General features: G+C 38.9%; 1 protein-coding gene across 3 annotated transcripts in view; it reads left to right on the top strand.

Annotated features, from left to right (window-relative positions):
- Positions 1 to 19,535, top strand: part of OXCT1 (3-oxoacid CoA-transferase 1) — an 85,418-nt gene that overhangs the window by 15,301 nt on the left and 50,582 nt on the right. For all 3 annotated transcript variants that reach the window (XM_085212644.1, XM_085212645.1, XM_085212646.1), the window contains exons 4-7: positions 3,111 to 3,246; positions 6,012 to 6,161; positions 9,318 to 9,424; positions 15,293 to 15,353. In XM_085212644.1, coding sequence (XP_085068770.1) covers positions 3,111 to 3,246; positions 6,012 to 6,161; positions 9,318 to 9,424; positions 15,293 to 15,353 — 454 coding nt within the window. The remainder of the gene's footprint in view (positions 1 to 3,110; positions 3,247 to 6,011; positions 6,162 to 9,317; positions 9,425 to 15,292; positions 15,354 to 19,535) is intronic.

The raw sequence follows: 19,535 nt of genomic DNA, 5'->3' as shown, positions 1-19,535 counted from the left end.
TAGAGTTTGATGGTTTTATTAGGAGTTCTCTTGGTTTGAGTGACACTCACATAGTTGTGCTTATTTTTATTTTTATTTTTATTTTTCTCCCTCTCTTTGCCCCCAAGACTCCTCATTCTACTTTGCTTTCTTTTTTTTTTTTTTTTTTTTTTTTTTTTTTTTTTTTTTTCAGTTTCAAAGTTGCTGGAAGATTTTCCTGAAGGGATTTAGAAATATAGGTTGTTTCTAAGCGACACACATTTCTTAAGGCTTTGGCAGTGGGACAGTAGCAGTGGTATTGCATCAGAGCTAGATTTCTTTTATAGGGCAGAGTTGGGGAGTGGAGAAAGCTTTTCGAATGTTTTTACATCTAGAATACATAAAATAAATTTAGAAGATTATACCAGAAAGTGGTGCTTTACTTCCTCGTGTAGTTTCCAAATTGCTTGAGTGTGCACAGAAGTAGGTTGCCAAATCTTAAAACAGTCATTGTTATTGATGCAGTTGAGAAGCCTGACTTTGTATCTTACTCTTTGTAGTAGTTTGGGGTATTGTGATAGGAAAGGAATAGCTGGTGCTGGTACTGCTCTCTCTGCTCAGCCCCTTTTTCTTCTCATGCAAAACTGTAACCAGTAGTGCAATGCTGGCAGGCAGGAAGAGTGTTGTGCTGTTTTATCAGAGTGTGAGATGGGCTGGGTGCATCCTGGAAAGGAGGGACAGTGTGATCTCGTTCGTGACTTTGGATTAATGACCTTCAGAAGCATCCTCCTGGTCACCTGATTCTCCTTAAACTTAAGGAAATAAGCTTCTCATGTACTGAGGTGCTGAAAGTCTGTGTGAAGTAAGCTTATGCTCTTTGTTGATCCATTTGTGTTTGTGGAGCTTTCTGAAATGTGAAATGCTATTTATTATGTACCACAACTGAGATACTGCAGTTTTCTAAGTTAATCAATCAGTATTGAACTTTGGGATAGAAATTAAATACGGCTTTTCTAGAAAAAAAGGTGTGTATGGTAACTTTGAATTTGGCCTTTTGAAAGGATGCCAGGAGATTGCAGCTGAAATTTTTAAAATCACTCCTAAATTGATGGAGTATTAATGTGTTTTAAATGAGGTTTGAGTATTTCCTAGCAGGTTCTTTCCTTTGATCTGCACATATGTATTGTACAAAACAAATACTAGCTGGCTTACTCAGCATCATGACTGGATTTTTAAGATGATATTTATTTAATTATTTTTATGGGGAATATAGGGTTGTGTTGTTGTTGTTATTGTTGTTGTTTTTAATATTACTTTTACGTACCTCATTTGTACTTATTCTTTCCTTCTTTCTTTTCCCCCCATTGCTGTAGTATGTAACACCATTGTTAGGAGTTATCCCTAAAAATAGTTGGATTAGTGCATGAAGAATAGAAGTCTAAGGCATAACTTTCTTCTGTGTCCCTAGTGGTAAGAATTCATTTCTGACTATTTAGAATAGTAGAACAGTGTCTTGTAGGCGAAGAATACCAAGAGGACAAAATTAATATTGAGAAGGGATATATTTTATTAAAGCAATTAATAAAATTTTTTATTACAGGTGTTTTCTGTAGAGTGTTTATAATGCAAACACTGAATTTGGTTTCTTTTAGGACTCTTAATATTTTTCACTATTTCTTATTCTGAAATGTGAAGCCAGTTGTGAATAATTGTCTTACTGGGTTGAGACAATTGATGGCAAATACACATTACTTTTGTGAGGTGATTCTAGGTTATGGCATCTCTTCTATAGTGAGAGTGGAGGACCAGAGTTCTCCACTCATTTGTTAGAGACCAACAGAAAAGTAGAAGAGCTTGTACCAGTCTGCCAATATCCTGCAAATTGTATTAGAAATGCAAAAGAAATGCTTGTAATATGGTCTCTGTTTATTTCTGCTTTTATATCTTAACGTAATGGTTTATCAAATTAAAGTAGCTTTTTTTTGCAGATTCCTTTTATCACAAAAACTTCATGTTCTTGTCCTATCTGTGTGCACAACAGAATGACAAAAGTTTTAACAGTGCTCAAGACTGTCTATCTTGAGAAGATTTGAATTTAGAAACATCTACAGGAATTGGAACTAGAAGAGATTTGTTATGTTTGGCATTCAGATTAAACTGGCATTGTTAAAGACAGCCATATGTGATAAAATCATGTAATGGTTTGTATTGAAGGAGACCACAAATATCACCTAGTTCCATCCCCAGTGTCGCCAAAAGGGTTGCCAACTACTAAATCAGGCACTAGATCAGGTTGCCCAGGGCCCAATGTAACCTGGCCTTGTACCCTTCCAGGACTGGAACATCCACAGCCTCTCCAGGCAGTCTGTTCTAGCACCTCACCACTCTCTGTGAAAAGTTTCACCTGGGCATGTAATAATAAATCTCCCCTCTTTTAATTTCAAACCATTCCCCCTTGCTCTATTGCTCTCTATCCGTGCAAAAGTTGATATCCCTGGAGGTTAGACCAGGTTGGCTGGGGCCCTCTGCAACTTGATGAATAACAACCATGTCCATGGCAGGAGATGGAAACTGAATGGGCTTTAAGGTACTTTCCAACCCAAACCGTTATGTAATTCTATAATTTTCTTGATTACATTGTTAATGTCTCTTGCTACAGTAAGCGATTTCTTAATAAGAAAGTGAAATATTTATTGTTACAATATAAATATTCTTTTGCTTTTGGTACAGTCCAGCACTATAAATGTATCTTTCTTCTTGAGCTGCTAAACAATCATTTTAACTGGTAATTTTATGTAGGAAGAGTCTAAACAAAAATTCAGTATTGTTTACTAAGAGCCAGTTTGTATCTTGTGTGACTCTGTATTAGGTAGCAAGGCTTTTTAAAGGAGCTTTTGTGTAACATGTCCTCAGTTGTAAAGATGGTGTTTATAGCGGTTACATGTGGAATTTCTTCCTGAGAAGAGATGAGGTTTGAGAAATGAATTCCTGAGTATCAGTATATTGTTTTGTGTGTGTGTCCAATTCCTCATGTCATAAATCCGTGAAGATAGCTCTACCCTTTCTGTTTAAGTCATTAAACTTTATCAAATGCTTTATATACAACAGAACTATTATAATCACCCAGTATTGTCTTGTGTTTTTCTATACAGCGTTGACAATTTTGGACTTGGTCTTCTGCTTCAGACTAAGCAGATAAAACGCATGGTATCGTCATATGTTGGAGAGAATGCTGAATTTGAACGCCAGTATTTATCTGGTGAGCTTGAAGTTGAACTTACACCTCAGGTAAGTAGTCTGTCTAGACTGGTGGTATGTTTTTATTGAAAATACGATTAGAATGTTCCTTAACTGCTTTTTAAAATTAATGTGCAGTCTTAATGTTTTCTATGTAAAAACAGATGGCATTTGCTGTTCATAAGTTATAGGCTGCAACTGCGAGATTAAGAACTGATTGGTTAATTTTTGTGATTTATGGCATGGTATGCCTTACACTCATCTGAAGTAAATATATATACTTATCTATGTTTTAGCACAGTGTTTGTTTTTCATAGTTCCTTCTGGATGGTAGATAAACAGGCAAAATATGTCTGCTGTGGCCCATACAGGGGCAATAAAGATAGAAAATCCCTGTTTTACCAAGTGATGGTAGCTTCGTGCGCTTTTGGGGAAAGTGAGCAGTATCTGCCATCTAGTGGGTAGAATTTGAAAGAACAGACTTCAAGTTCAGAACACTAAGTTTTTGTGCTTGTTAGTTAAATCCTCTGTTAAATCTCGGTATGATCCAATATTTACAATTTCAATTTATAGCACCATAGCTTTAAGTCATGGATGTCCAAGCTTTCAGCTTTCCTGGGCCACATTGAGTGAACAGGAATTGTTTTGCACCATGTACACAAGGGCTGCTCCAAAGTAATGCCTCCTGTGTTTCCATGGAACTACAACTAATACAAAGAGCCTAATAACAGTATTTGATAGAGCAAAATCTCAGCTACGAAACACTATTTTTCAACAGTCACCACCATTAGCTGTGCATTTTCAGCAGCAGTCAACAAGAGCCTGCATGCTGTGCAACTCTGTGTATTCCATTTGAAAATTCTTAGGTAATGTGGCTATGTCAACTGAAAATGGAGTTGCAAATAAAAAATCTTGAAACCTGTTTTCAAGTTCCTTTATCAAAACGGAAAGCACGGCTATGTATTTTCTGCTGTTCACAGTACTGTGTTCAGCCAATGAATCAAAACACACACAGCTCTTTGGTGTGAGTTGAGCACCCTTCCTGCACCCTGGTGCAGCTCAGGCAGCACTCACTATGCACTGATGTTTGTCTGTTGCAGAGTGGTACATGTGTTTGGGTGTAGTGTCACAGTGTGTAGTGTGTGCTGCCTGAGCTGCACCAGGGCGCAGGGAGGGTGCTCAACTCACAGTGGTGGGGGCAGATGATGGCACAGAGCAGGGGCCGGGCTGCAGTGCCAGCTGGGGTGGGCTGCATTTAGGCCACAGGTTGAACATGCTTGCTTTCAGTATTTTAGCACTGCCAAGGTACTTGCATAGCTAGAATACAATACAATCTAAAATTCTAAGTATCAGTCATATTCTGTTTAGATCTAATTCTACAGCATGTTAGTGAGGCAAAGCCTTTGAACTTCAAACAGCTATTCATTTAAACCATTGGGAAAAGCAACAGTAGTAAAGTTTTATGAAGAAGCCCTTGGGCTACATTTCTTTGGTCTGTCTCTAAGAAGCATAGAGATGGACAGGAAATCTCTATACTCTGTCAGCTGGCATGGAAATAAGCAAGTACTTCTCATCTTTCAAAAGTCACACTTTTCACCACTGTGTTACTTCAGAATTCATCTTTTACGTCGTCCTACTTCGTGTTTGGTAATTCCATCCAAAAGATTTTGTGCTCCTTAGGATTGTGATTTGCTTTGTGGACTGCACTCACAAGCTGAGTAGATCCTGAATAACAGTTGTGGGTCTGAAGTGCACACTGGTGAACAGTGAATGTCAGTAATGTATTAAGAGATGCGGGGATTTGATATGTTTTTGTTAAGATGAAATAGCCTTTTGGAAAATGCTGTTCAGATTTTTTTATGACTTTAGACAAAACTGGAGAGCACTATGTCCTTGTTTTCCAGTGAGGGAGAGCTCACGGTGAGATCTAGAATTGCCAGGGCTGCTTGAAACTCAGAGTTTAGTATCATTGTATGGTTTATGACTGTTTTTTGTTTTTTTTTTTCCACCGCTTTGCAACCTATGAGAATTCACTGTGTTTCTTCCAGTAATCACCCATATTTTGGAGGTAGTCATGCTTGATAATTGACTGTGATGATCGTTACTTGCATCAAATCCAGGAAAAATTTTTGGGAAAGGATATCAGTGAAAAGCAGGCAGATACGACTTTGACCTTCAGTCTGCAATGAACATTAGCAAACAATTTGAGTTGTTAATATCTATGTAGTGGATGAACATAGAATACAGTACAGATGGGGCATTCAAATACATTCAAATAAAATAGTTCTATCAAGTTTTGGGCATTCTTTGCAGAGGGTATCTAGACCACTCTTCCTTTTTCAGTCTGTTAAGTGTGGCTCTTTCAACTTGAAAAAAGGAATTTGTTTAATTATTCAACATCTTAAGAAGAAGTTAACATACTGAACTGATGGTAAAAATTAAAAATTCTTACCATAGATACCCATGTAGGAAAAAGAGCTCTATACTCTTCTAAAGAAGAGTAATGGATTGGGAAATAAGTTAAAGGAGAGGAGTTGCAAAGACCACAGCATAATCCTGGTAGTTGACATTAAGTTGAGTTACAGTGTGGTCTTAAACATTTGATGGCCAGAAGTGAAGCATTTATTGCAATATGCAGTACCAGTTCCACAAAGGAGAGTTAAAGTGGGAAGAGGTAGTTCATGCGATGGTCTGCTTAGTTCAAAAGTCAAAGTTACAAATAAAATAATATAAAAGTAATCCAATCAAATCATTCATCTGAATTCGATCTGTTATTTCTAAATGACTAGCTCTTCAATGTGTTTTTGTTTTCACAGGGTACACTTGCTGAACGTATTAGAGCAGGAGGAGCAGGAATCCCAGCGTTTTACACTAGTACAGGTTATGGGACACTGGTGCAGGAAGGGGGGGCACCTATCAAATACAATTCAGATGGCACCATTGCTATTGCTAGCCAACCAAGAGAGGTAAGATGTCAATTTGTTCCTAGCACGTTTGCTTTTGAAAATGAATTTCTTACAGAATTCCGAGATAAGTGGCTGTTTTTTTCTGGCCAAGTTTAATTTTATTATGTTGGATTAATGGTGTGGCTTGGTACTAGTTACGTTAATTGTCCTCCTTCTGCTCATTCCTGTCCCTGCAGTGTATTACAGTTCTTGGAGCTTTGAGTAACTTAACAACAAGAAACTGATTCAGGTGAAAAACTTTCTTGATTCACTTTACTCAATTCTCTGGCCATACCTGCAGCTGTACCTAAAGCCTTCATGTTAGAAGAGACTGGGCATTTTCTTGTTAAACCACAAAAAACTCAGTTGACACATGTAGGAAACATTTGACAAAAGTTGCAATGCTATTTAGTGTTAGTGTTTAAAATTACAAAAAAATCTCTCATCTCCAACAGAGAAACATGAACTTGAAATTAGGTGGAAATTTTGAAGAAGGGAATAGGTTTCAAGTACTATGACTGTATTTGAAGAAATGGATGAGGTTAGTGCTCTGAGTTCTCATTTATGCTGCAACAGGTGTAATCTCATCTCAAGAACATCTCACAAGTAAAGGTAACTTTCGTTTTTATCATAGAATTATAGAATGGCCTGGATCGAAAAGGACCACAAAGATCATCTCATTTAAACCTCCCTGCTATGTGCAGGGTTACCAACCACCAGACCAGGCTGTCCAGAGCCACATCCAGCCTGGCCTTGAATGCCTCCAGGGATGGGGAATTCACAACCTCCTGGGGCAACCTGTTCCAGTGTGTCACCACCTCCTGTATAAAAAACTTCCTCCTCTAACCTAAAACCTCCCCTGTCTCAGTTTAAAACCATTCCCCTTGTCTTATCGCTATCAACCCATTTGAAGAGTCGTTCTCCCTCCTGTTTATAAGCTCCCTTCGAGTACTGGAAGGCCACAATGAGGTCTCCCTGGAGCCTTCTCTTCTCCAAGCTAAACAAGCCCAGTTCTCTCAAACTTTCTTCATAGGAGAGTTGCTCCAGCCCTCTGATCATCTTAGTGGTCCTCCTCTGGATGTGTTCCAAGACCTCCTCATCTTTCTTGTGCTTAGGGCCCCAGTCCTGGATGCAGTACTGCAGATGGGGCCTCACAAGAGCTGAATAGAGGGGGACAGTCACCTCCCTCTCCCTGCTGCCCACTCCTCTGTTAATGCAGCCCAGAAACACAGTTAGCCTTCCGGGCTGCAAGCACACACTGCTGGCTCATGTCCAGCTTCTCATCCACCAGAACCCCCAAGTCCTTCTCCACAGGGCTGCTCTCAAGGAGATCTTTCTCCTTTCTATATAAATACCTGGGATTGCCCTAGCCCAAGTACAGCACCTTGGTCTTCTCGAACCTCATTAGGTTCACATGGGCCCACTTAGCCAGCCTGTCCAGGTCCCTCTAGATGGCATTGATTTTTTTTTTTTTTTTTTTTTTCACTGATATTTTCATTATCGAATCATTACAATGGTTGTTTTTCCTTGGATTTCTTATTATGGCATTATGATATTTTACTATTTGAAGAATCTTGTTTGTTGAAATACATCATGAATTTGATAAGAATTTTTTTTAACCTTTAATATTTGTGAAAAATATCTCGTCTCAGTCTTTTGCAAAGCCAGTAACATCCCTTATTTGACTTGATTGAATCAGTTTAAAGTGCAAATTGCATTTTATAAATCTCAAATCTACCTCCAAAGGCCCACAAAACTAACTTTTGATATGCTTTTACTGTATTTTCTCCCCTCTGATAAGTTTTAAATTATGCTATAGCAGTACTGTGTGTACTCTAACATTCTGTACTGTTTGAATAAATGCTGTTCAGTGTTTCTGTGTATGATTTGTGTCTTGTCTACTTGACAGCAATCACCAAATATTCACCACCATCTTTTCTAGGACAGTAAATTGTTGTTTTCTTTGTTGTTGTTGTTGTTTCATTTCTGCTATGATCCAATGCTATACCTAATAATGGAAATGCCTAATGAAGAGATTAGGTATTGATTTTCCTGGATATATCTGTGCTGTTTGGAACTGAAGTCTTGGATGTGAATCCAGTAGATTTAGGTAGCTCTCATTCAAAGCCAGATGAAGAAGAACAACGTTCTTGAAGAAGCCACAGTGTGGCTGGAGGATCCTCAGTAATTTCAGGCTCCTTAACAGAGAACTTGTGAGGGGAGAGACAGTTCATCTAACTTGCCTTTGGTAGATTGAACTCCCTCCATGAAAGTATGACAATGTCCTATTTTAATTGTTTAGCAAAGTCTTGTTGTACATCAGTAAACTAATGGATGCAAAAATGAGTTTACCCCGTTGAATATTCCAATTTGAATTCAATTCTGATTCTTTAAAGTGGTTTAGTAATGAGCTTCACTTGTGACTGTGAAGAAAATGTAATTATGTTTAAAATAATCTAGTGATAAGTCTACTAGAATACTATTTTCTTAGACTTAATTTTCTACATGGAATGTAATTCATGCCATGTTTTGGTTCCCAACCCCAATTGTTATGAGAAATTGTGTTTCTCTGTCTCTAGTCAATCAGGAGAATTTTTGCTTTGGAAAGAAGTTTTGTATTTATTCTTGAAAAATGCATTTCATTTTACAAAGCTGCTAGCATAGTACCTGTTCATCTGTTACATGTTCTGTTTCTGCACACTATTGTTACAAGTATTGAATGTAAAGATAGTGAAAACCAAATGAGATTCAGCCTGTCAGATGATCTGGATTGTGTACTCAGCCTCAGATTTTCTTTATTTAGATTTGGGGCTTCTGCTGATGGGCAGTAATTACAAAGCTTTTCAATACTTCTGCTTTAGCAATTTGTTTTTTAATTATCTGCAAAGAGCATGTCTAATTCCAGCTGATGGAGCGATGGGGATATGTATTTTGTTCTGTTCTGTGTATGATTCTTATGGTATTTTGCTAAACAGACACCCTAGGATGAACCGGAGGTTTACAACCTCTTTGTGCTTTTCTGTGGCATACACTTGACCTACCTTTTTTCAGGTAGAATTGCATATAGTGCAAAAAGTCTAAATAACATAGTTTATAAATTATCCCTGCAAAATAAATACTACATGAGAGATCTGTTTGAAGAAACCTACATCTCAATATTGTACTTTTTCTCTGTAGGTGCGAGAGTTTGATGGTCGTCACTTTATTCTGGAAAAGTCCATTACAGGAGATTTTGCTCTCGTGAAGGCATGGAAGGCTGATCGTGCAGGAAACATCATTTTCAGGTATGACTTGCTTACTACTTGGAAAACCTTTTTTTAATTATTTAGATAATGAAAGACAAGAAGAAGCCTCGTCTCCTGTGTGATGGCAAAATCAGTCTTACTGATTTCAATTTCATTCATGTTATCTTTCTTTACTGTCAAATTGTACTGCTATTAAAAAAAATGCTTATTCTAAAGATGTTTGAGAAGTCAAATGCAGCTATTAAATAAAACATTAATAGTTATGACTTTGGTCTGCTATGCCATATTCATAATGTTGACTGCGGAGAAAGGTAGAGATGTTGCTTCTTTCCATTTTTTGTAGTAATTTGGGCCATTTTTATTGTGCAGCTGAAGGGTGCTACGAGAGGTGTAGGATCATGTATATCAGAACAGAAGGAAGTTGAGTCAGTTTTCTGACCAGAAAGTGTTGTGAATGCTAGATTCTGTCCTCAGAGAAGTGCATTTAAAGTTTGTTTGTTCTCAGTTGTGCAGGAGGAGGCATCATATGAATTTAAACATCTTTTTTGTGAAGAGCAAAGACACTGCACTAGAGATAACATAATTTATTTGGGCTGTTACATTTGTCCTCTGTTTTTTCCTGAACTGTAGCAGGAGAGATTTGCATATGTTTAATGCCTGGTTTTTATTCATTTGTTTTATGGCTCTCAGATGATTAGGTAAGTGTTACAGCAATTAGTTGCAGTTTACTACATGAAGGTGCTGAATAATGCAGTTAGTTGTTGTATATATATTGAGAGCAACAAGGTGTAAGTGAAAAAAAAATCTGTATAAAAGATAGGGGTTAGAGTACTGTTTTATAGATGTATTCAAGTATATACATACGCATGTATTTACATAATTGCATTTTTTCTATACATTATATAGTTAATATAATATTAAAATACTTGGAAAATGAAGAGAGCTTAATTGACCTAACTCTTAACACAGAATCATAGAATGGCTTGGCTTGGAAGGAACACAAAGATTATGTAGTTCAGCCCCACTGCTTTGGACATGGTTGCTGACTGCTAGATCAAGCGTTAGATCAGATTCCCCAGGGTCCCATCCAGCCTAGCCTTGAACAGTTCCAAGGATGAGGCTTCCGCAGCCTCTCTGGGCAGCCTCTTCCAGCACCTCACCACTCTCTCAGTGAAAAATTTCACCCTGACATCTAATATATCTCCTCTCTTATAATTTCAAATAATTCCCCCTTGCCCTATAATTCTCTATGCATGTAAAAAGTTTCCCTCCTGTTTATATACTGGAAGGCTGCAATGAGGTCTCCCTTTAACCTTCTCCTCTCCAAGCTGAACAAGCTCTCCAGCTCCCTCATTCTTTCCTCACAGGAGAAGTGCTCCGGTCTGTGGGTCATCATTTTGGCCCTCCTCTGGACCTTCTCCGAAAGCTCCCTATCTTTCTTATGCTGTGTGCACACTGCTTAGTCATGACCACCTTTTTTGTCCACCAAAATCTCCTATTCCTTCTTTACGGGGTTGCTGTCTAGTTCTTCTCCCATGTATGTAGTATATATCTGGGATTGCCATGACCCAAGTGCAGTATCTTTCACTTAGCCTTTGTTGAGCCTCATTATGTCATATGGGCCCACCTTTCAAGATTGTTTAGGTCCCTCTAGGTAGCATCACTTCCTTCTGTCGTGTCAGCTGCACCACTCAGCTTAGTGGTCATCAGTAGGTCATCAGTAAACTTGCTGTGAGCGCACTTGTTCCTATTGTCTCTGTAATTGATTACAGTATTGAAGAGCAATGGTTCCAAGATGCATTCCTGGAGTCACTACTCATCACTGGCCTCCCTCTGGGCATAGATGATTGAACAATTCACAGAATCACAGAATTGTAGGAGCTTTAAGGGACCTCCAGAGATCACTGAGTCCAAAGCAGGACTCGATCATCCCCATATCAAAGCAGCCACCATAGACCAGGTTGCACAAGTAGGTGTGCAGGTGGGTCTTGAATGTCTCCAGACAAGGAGACTCCAAAACCCACCTGGGCAGCCTGTTCCAATGCTCTGTCACCCTCACTGTGAAGAAATTCTCATGCACACTTGTGTGGAACTTCCTATGCTTCAGTTTGTGGCCACTTCCCCTTGTCCTATCACCACACATTGCTGAAAAGAATCTGGCCTTGTCCCTTTGCCTCCCACACCTCACAGTATTTATAGACATTGATCAGATCCCCTCTCAGTATTCTTTGGAGGGTTGCGATCAATGGTTCTGTGTCAGGATAGAGGCTGATCACAAGTGGCACAAGCGGCTGGTCACAAGGGATCGGTCTTAGGACCAGGGCTCTTCAACATCTTTATCGACATAGACGATGGCATCGAGTGCACCCTCAGCAAGTTTGCAGATGACACCAAGCTCAGCTGTGTAGTCAAGACACCGGAGGGAAGGGAAGCCTGTCTAAAGGACGGGTTGGAGAAGTGGGCCCATGTGAACCTAATGAGGTTCGAGAAGGCCAAGTGCAAAGTGCTGCACTTGGGCTAGGGCAATCCCAGGTATTTATATAGAATGGAGAAAGATCTCCTTGAGAGCAGCCCTGTGGAGAAGGACTTGGGGGTTCTGGTGGATGAGAAGCTGGACATGAGCCAGCAGTGTGTGCTTGCAGCCCGGAAGGCTAACTGTGTTTCTGGGCTGCATTAACAGAGGAGTGGGCAGCAGGGAGAGGGAGGTGATTGTCCCCCTCTATTCAGCTCTTGTGAGGCCCCATCTGCAGTACTGCGTCCAGGACTGGGGCCCTAAGCACAAGAAAGATGAGGAGGTCTTGGAACACGTCCAGAGGAGGACCACTAAGATGATCAGAGGGCTGGAGCAACTCTCCTATGAAGAAAGTTTGAGAGAACTGGGCTTGTTTAGCTTGGAGAAGAGAAGGCTCCAGGGAGACCTCATTGTGGCCTTCCAGTACTCGAAGGGAGCTTATAAACAGGAGGGAGAACGACTCTTCAAATGGGTTGATAGCGATAAGACAAGGGGAATGGTTTTAAACTGAGACAGGAGAGGTTTAGGTTAGATATTAGGAGGAAGTTTCTTATACAGGAGGTGGTGACACACTGGAACAGGTTGCTCAAGGAGGTTTTGAATTCCCCATCCCTGGAGGCATTCAAGGCCAGACTGGATGTGGCTCTGGACAGCCTGGTCTGGTGGTTGGTGATCCGGCACATAGCAGGGGGGTTGAAACTAGATGATCACTGTGGTCCTTTTCAACCCAGGCCATTCTATGACTCTTTTCTCAAGGCTGAACAGACCCAGGTCTTACAGCCTTTCCCTAGGCCCTTTATCATCTATGTGGCCCTCTGCTGGGCTCTTTTCAGGAGATCCCTGCCTTTTTTTTTTGTACTGGGGAGCCCAGAACTGGACACAATACTCCAGGTGAGGCCTGAGCAGGGCAGAGTAGAGGGGGAGGATCACTTCCCTTGACCTGCTGGCTGCCCTCTCTTTAATGCATCCTAGGTACCACCGGCCTTCTTGTCCATCAGGGCACACTGCTGGCTCATTGCGAACCTGTTTGTCTCCCAGGCCACCCAGGTCCCTCTCTGCAGATTTCCTCTCCAGTAGATCATCCCCCATCTTGTACTGGTGCATGCAGTTAGTCCTCCCCAGGTGCAAGACTCTACACTTGCAACTCTGTGCACTATACATTCCTCATTCACTTAATAGTCCAGCTTTCAAATACATCTCTATCCAGCTTAGAAATAGAGATGTGATGTGGGACCATGTCAAAGGTCTTGCACAAATCCAGGTAGATGGCATCAGTTGCCCACCCTTTGTCTGCTGATACTGTCACTCTGTTGTAGAAGGCCACCAGATTGGTCAGGCATGATCTGTCCCCTGGTGAAGCTATACAGGCTGTCTCGGATAACCTCTTTCTCACATGTGCCTTAACTTGTCTTCCAGTAGGGTCTGTTCCATCATCTTCATGGGTACATATGTGAGGGTTGCCAGCCTGTAGTTTCCCAGATTTTCCTTTCTGCCCTCCTTAAAAATGGAAATGACGTTTCTCTTTTTCCAGTCACAGCCATGACTTTTCAAATATGATGGAGAGAGCTCTTCAGGAGTAAAACCTTTTCTTTTATAGAAGACAACTGCTTCTGAAACAATTTTCTTAAATCTAAAACAAGTTCCTCTCATTCAGACTGTGTAAAATATCGATCTTCCTCCTTATTATGAGCTCCTTAAGTATTCAAGGCTGCAGGAGGTTTTTTCAGAGCCTTCTTTTCTCCAGCCTGAACAACCCCAGGTCCCTCAGCCTTACTTGAGACAATTGGTGGCCGTAAATAAACATTTTGAACAAAGTTCCAATCTACCCCATTATCTCTTCTCATTTCCATGCTGAAATGTTTCTTCTAGTAACTTTTTGCCTCTATTTAACAATAATATTATGTTAATTTCTTTTACTGGCAGATTATCTAGTACAATCTTGAAAGCATCTTTTGCTCAGAAAAGTATTCACTTGGGATGACACACTGAATTCTTTATTTTTGTCTACCTTCTCCCATCTAAATTCCCTTGCTATTTTAATTCAATTTTGAAACTTTATTTCCTTTTTATTTTCTATTCTGCCTGGTTGAAGGTTTTATTTCCCATAATCACTACTGCTAAGGCTGTGTATGAGAACTAAGTAAAAGATATAAACTCAAAATCTTTTCTTTCGTACTTTTGTATTCCTACATTTGTTAGTTTTAAGACAGCCACAGACTGTACCTTCTGAAGCATTTGTTAAAGAATTCACAGATTATATGTATTGCCAATAAAAGAGAATTTCTCAAGATATGTGTTTTGGGGCATATCTTCCTTTTTATGGGTATCTGCAGTAGGAATTAGTGTAAAAATGCATGGCACGTTGGGATTTGGTCGTTTTTGTTCCCTACCCCTCCTGAAGCCACGAGGTGGCAGCAGCATCTCAAAGTTCAGCATGGATATACTACTAGGCATAGTCATTAGATTAAGGGGTGCAAAAATGAGGAAAAGGTATTGGGAAACAAGAATGGTCTGGAAAAAAACTGTCCCTATGGAAAGGGGGAGAAAAAGGAGATAATGAATTATTTGGTGTCTTGTTTTCATGCATTTTGAAGAAAAATAAAACCAACAAAAGCAGAATTCCACCTTTAAAGAGACTGGAACCCCATCAAAATACATACAATTTTTTCTTAAATTGTTTTGCCCCACAATTTTATTTCCTTTCTGGAAAGTACAGAAGGGCTGAAATGGATCACTTGTTTATTCCTTTGTCTAGGATGTTGGTGCATATCTCAGCATGGTAAAAGCATGTCTTGCTTTTACTCCCTAGAGATTCTTTTCCTTGTTATAGAAGTCCTAAGTGGAAATACTTAGGATGAATGCCAGAGTCTTGCATTGGGTGCCAAAACTGGAACAGCTGTTTCAATCAAGAGAATTTAATTAAGTTTTCTACTGTGCAAAATGCTGGTCTAAGTCCATGTAGCTGCTTAGTCTAAATTATGAAGGCATATGTAGGATTTGGGATGGTGTGCTTGCTTCCCCATGGAGATGAATTTTATTCTTTGTGCAGAAAAGTAATACGACGATACTGTACACAGCCCAGCTTGCTGCTGCTCTTGCATCTGATAAATGATATCAGTAGCATTCCCAATTTCCATTGGACAATGTGTTGATTAAAAGTCAAAAGAGCTGTAAATATTCTCTGATGTAGAAAAACGTAATTTTATTTTTTATGTATTTTAGACATTTTGGCATATTTTTTGCTCCTTTTTTTTATTAGACTTTTAGATACTCAACAGTAATATTTGTGATATTCACATTACAGAGATTCTTGTATCAACTTGGTTCTGAAATGTCTTTACTTTTAAAGTTTTACAAATTATAATTTTACTTTTATTTATTTATTTATATTTCAGGAAAACTGCTAGAAACTTCAATCAACCAATGTGCAAAGCTGCCAAGACAACTGTGGTGGAGGTAAGGAGATGAAACACAGTAAGCTCTACATCCCTTTGGCTTGCATGCCATTCTGGGGACAGAGTTCTCTTTTTTTAAATTAATTGGTGAATTTCTTATACAGAACTGTAGTCTAATCTGTCTTCTTTGACTAGCTCCTACTGACTTTGTGTTCAGTTTTAGTGATCAGTTTATCACTTTTCATCTAATTATGGCTTGGACTTTGTTTGCTGTACTGAGCCCTTGAAAAGTTTTATATTTATTAAATAAACAAAATATGTGGATTAAAGGACAAATAGTAGACTTAGCCTGTGCTTGCGAGAATTCAAAAGAGGCCTCAAGGAAATAAATAATGAAGATTATTTATTTAATACCTGATAATAAACACATAACAACATATATTGAGCATATTGTGGCTTTATCATAGACAAGGTCTCTAAAAAGAAATGATAACAATATCAATCAAGTAAATGCAGGCATTTGGTTATGCCTTGAGAAGGAAGTTGGACTAGCTTACCTATAATTTTCTTCCAGTCTTTCAGTCTTTTATCCTTGTTGTCTAAAACTATATGGAGCACCCTACATTGGAGGTGACATGAAAGTTGTTGGAACTTAGTAATATTGGTAGACTGCTTTGTTAGCTTTTTCTCATCCACTGGGAAGGAGAAGAGCAAGCAAACAAATGTGCGGTACTTAGCCACCTCCTGGGTCATACCACTGGTATAACTCCGTGGTAAATTTTTTATACGTTTAATAAAGCCAAATATGATTGACAGTAAAATGAAAAGTAACTCCTCTAATGCACTTTCAGTAAATTCTGAGTTAGAAGAGTCCCTTCTTAGTTCATGTTCTTGTTTGTTTGTTTTTGTAAACCTCCGGAATAAGATATTTGGTACATAAACATCCCCAGATAACACATTTAGTGAGTTACTTCTTTATGTGGTATAGTGCTATAGCAAAATATACCATAGAATTTGTTAAATGACTTCTACTGACTTGTAAAAGCTTCATGAATTTTCAGTTGTTTTTTTAGAAAGGCTTAAAATTATTTTTCCTTTTGAAAGTGAAATGAAACATCTTTCTTCTTCCCTTCATTCTAGCTGCTCACTTTTCATACTTAAGTCTGGTGCGTAGAGAATCTAAGTAGATCAAAGTCTTCCACCTGCGTGCCATTTCATTCTCCCTCTCTACTCTTCTATCCATATGTAATAGTGTAGAATTTTTTTGACAGGGAACAACAATTATGTGACATTTTTTCTTGGCATAGTTCCATGTAATCTTTGGAAGATCTGCCTTCAAGTTTGTCCATCTTTGATCTTGGTGCAGCTATATACTGCTATAACTGACATGGTTTTGCAAGATAATTAATATTACTGTACAGCTCTGTACAACTAATTAATGGGCAAAGAAGCATTAGCAGAGATTTAAGAGAAATTGCTAGCTAAATACAATGCCTCAAGCTGACTTCTAAGTATCTTTCTTCTGAAATGGAATTCAGAATGCTGTGTTCAGGATTTAGGAGTTCAAATTCATGGTGTTGAATAGAGATGTCTCAGTTCTGCATCTGGGGTATCTGAAGTACTGAGGGTTATCAGTCTGCAGCTGTCTAGGGCTAATCTCAAGATAGCTGAGGTGACTGCATAAAAGTTCATTGGGCTTCTTAGCTGCATTGTTTGAGGCTGAAGGGTGAAATTCTCAATCTCACAGAGAAAAAAAATAGGAAAAAAAAAGATTCAGTAGGGTAGTAATTCAGATGCTCCCTTTACAGCAGGGATTTCTGGTATCTGTTCCCAGCTTTGTTGTTTTTTTTTTTTCTTTTGTTTGTTTGTGGGTTGGTTTGTTTGTTTGTTTTTTCCCATCCAGAGACCATTTAACTTAATGTAAACAGACAGGAGTGGAGATTTCAAGCCATCCCTGGCACTGTGAGCTACAGGTCAGACCTATCTTCAGAGTAATGCAGTAATAGCGTGGGATATGCAGGACTGCAGTTTCTCAATCTGACGTTCCCTTTCTGAGTTTGAACTTGGAGCTTTATTCTTGTACAACCAGACTCATGATGGCAACATCTGCTTGTCTAGCACAAAGCACCAAGCTGAGGCAGGTAACTAGGTAGCAGAAATAAAAAGCACATTCTTCTGTGTTTTTAGTTTTGAGCTGAAGTTTTCCCTTTAAAGTGAATGCTGTAAATATACAACAACACGATTTGTTAATTCTGGTAGCTACTCTGCTGGGTTGCTTGTTTCCCTTCTCTGCTTGTTTGTGTACTTCCAGTTTTATTCAGTCTTTTGGAAGCAGTCTCTTTCTCAGAAGTAGAGCTTTGTCAAGCGTTAAATTGGAAGGATGGATACTGGGCTATTCACCATCCCTGAATGTGTTGAAAAAGCGTTTGGATGTGGTGCTCTGGGACATGATTTAGTGGAGTGTTGCTAGAGGTAAGGTAGTATGGTTTGTCTGCATTTGGACTTGATGATCTTTAAGGTCTTTTCCAACATGAGCAATTCTATGATTCTATGAGTATGTCTCTGTTCGGTTCTCTTAAGTACAGTGAAACAGAATAACTTGAATTTTGGAAGGTAGTTTTGATCAAAAAGTGTATCCTGCCGTGATATGAACAAAGTAGAAGATGGAAAACCTATAATTCTATTTGGGTTTGTTCCAGTGGTTAATCACTCTCACTGGTATAAATGTCTTTTTAGTCTTTTTACTGTAATTAGATTCCATCCAGTGCTTTTGTTCTCTTCTGCTAGATTAAAAACCTTTCTGAAGCTGGCATTTGCTTACCATGGGATAACTTCTCAGTTCTGCTGATATGATAAACAGATCGAGGTCTTAATGATTCTAACTGTAAAATATTTTCAGACCTACCCCTTTTATATCCTTCTCTCTCTGTTGTTTTCTGAAGCTTCACAAATGTGACCAACAGAAGTGTCTTCAGTACTGATAATAGCACTGTCAGCTACAAAGGTAGAGTTATTTTTCTGCCCAGTTCTGCTGCATTCCTGCTTGTGCACCCCAGGCTCTTTGCTGATCATTTCATGTGGGTTGCCTAGACAGTTAGCTGCTTACATCTCGTTAATAATTTTCTGACATACTTTAAGAAAGGTATAATTAATGATCTCCAGCATGAATTCTTTAAGTATGAAAGGTATTTCTTGTTAACAGATGTAGTTTGCTTTAGAATTATCTTGTGTTCTACAGTACTGCTGTTTCTGTCTTAGGATTTATTATTCCACCAGTCTTTCCCCAGATCTGTTTCAGTGGAATGACACTAGGCTTAGTAAGATCTGTAATTCCAAGGGGATATAAGTACTGGAGATCCAGTCTCAAAGTGCAGGGGGAATCAGTTGCATTGGTTAACCTGTTGTAAGATATCTTGTTGAGCTCTGAGATCTTTTGACATGCATGCACAGTAGTAGAAAATGTGTTTTTCTTTAATGTATTAAATATGCTTGAGTTCAGATCAATATGGCATTTTACTCTGTTCAAGAATGGGAAACATTATTTTTTGTGAGAATTTGGAAGATAACTTGGCAGCGCTTCCTGATGTGGAGGATAAGAGTGGAGCCACATGTTTGTGGCTCACAGACTGGTAGCTGTTGCTTACTTGAAAATACTGTTTGCCTTAAACAAAGCTGCCTGTGTTTAGAGAGGGCAGTGAAAGAGGAGGAAGAAGTAAGGCTCTGCTGTTACCAGTTAACGTCTGTTGCTCACAGATGAGGATTATGGATTTTAAAATTTGCCTTGAACAAATTTCTGATTGAGAAATCTGAGCTTCAGCTTTGTTCTGACCAGTCAAGTACTCAGAAGTAGCTGAGTACTTTGCTAACAGTACTCAGAAGTACTGTCAGACAGAAGTAGTTCTGAACCAAATGCAGTAGCCTTCCCAGAGTCATAAATATATTGATCATAAACTTCTAATGAAATGCAGAGTTGTTCACTTAATTAAGTATTTAGGACTGTTACATGCATTTCTTTTGTTTTTCGAGGTAAGAGGAAGTAGAACCTGATAAAATGCCTGATAGCAAGGATGATTACTGAAACATGGGGAATCATCTGTAACAGATCCCACTATAGTAGCTCTGGTGAATTTTCTACTTTAAAAATGACCAGTATTAAGGTTCAGAAAGGAGTTCAAGCAGAATTGGCTGATTCGTATTATTTCATAGAATCACAGAATTGCTCAGGTTGGAAAAGCCTTAATGA

The sequence above is a fragment of the Meleagris gallopavo genome, chromosome Z (assembly GCF_905368555.1).
Source record: "Meleagris gallopavo chromosome Z, MGAL_WU_HG_1.1, whole genome shotgun sequence".
NCBI classification, from domain to species: Eukaryota; Metazoa; Chordata; class Aves; order Galliformes; family Phasianidae; genus Meleagris; species Meleagris gallopavo.
Note: the sequence above shows the minus strand (reverse complement) of the source record. Positions and strands in the feature narration are given on the sequence as shown.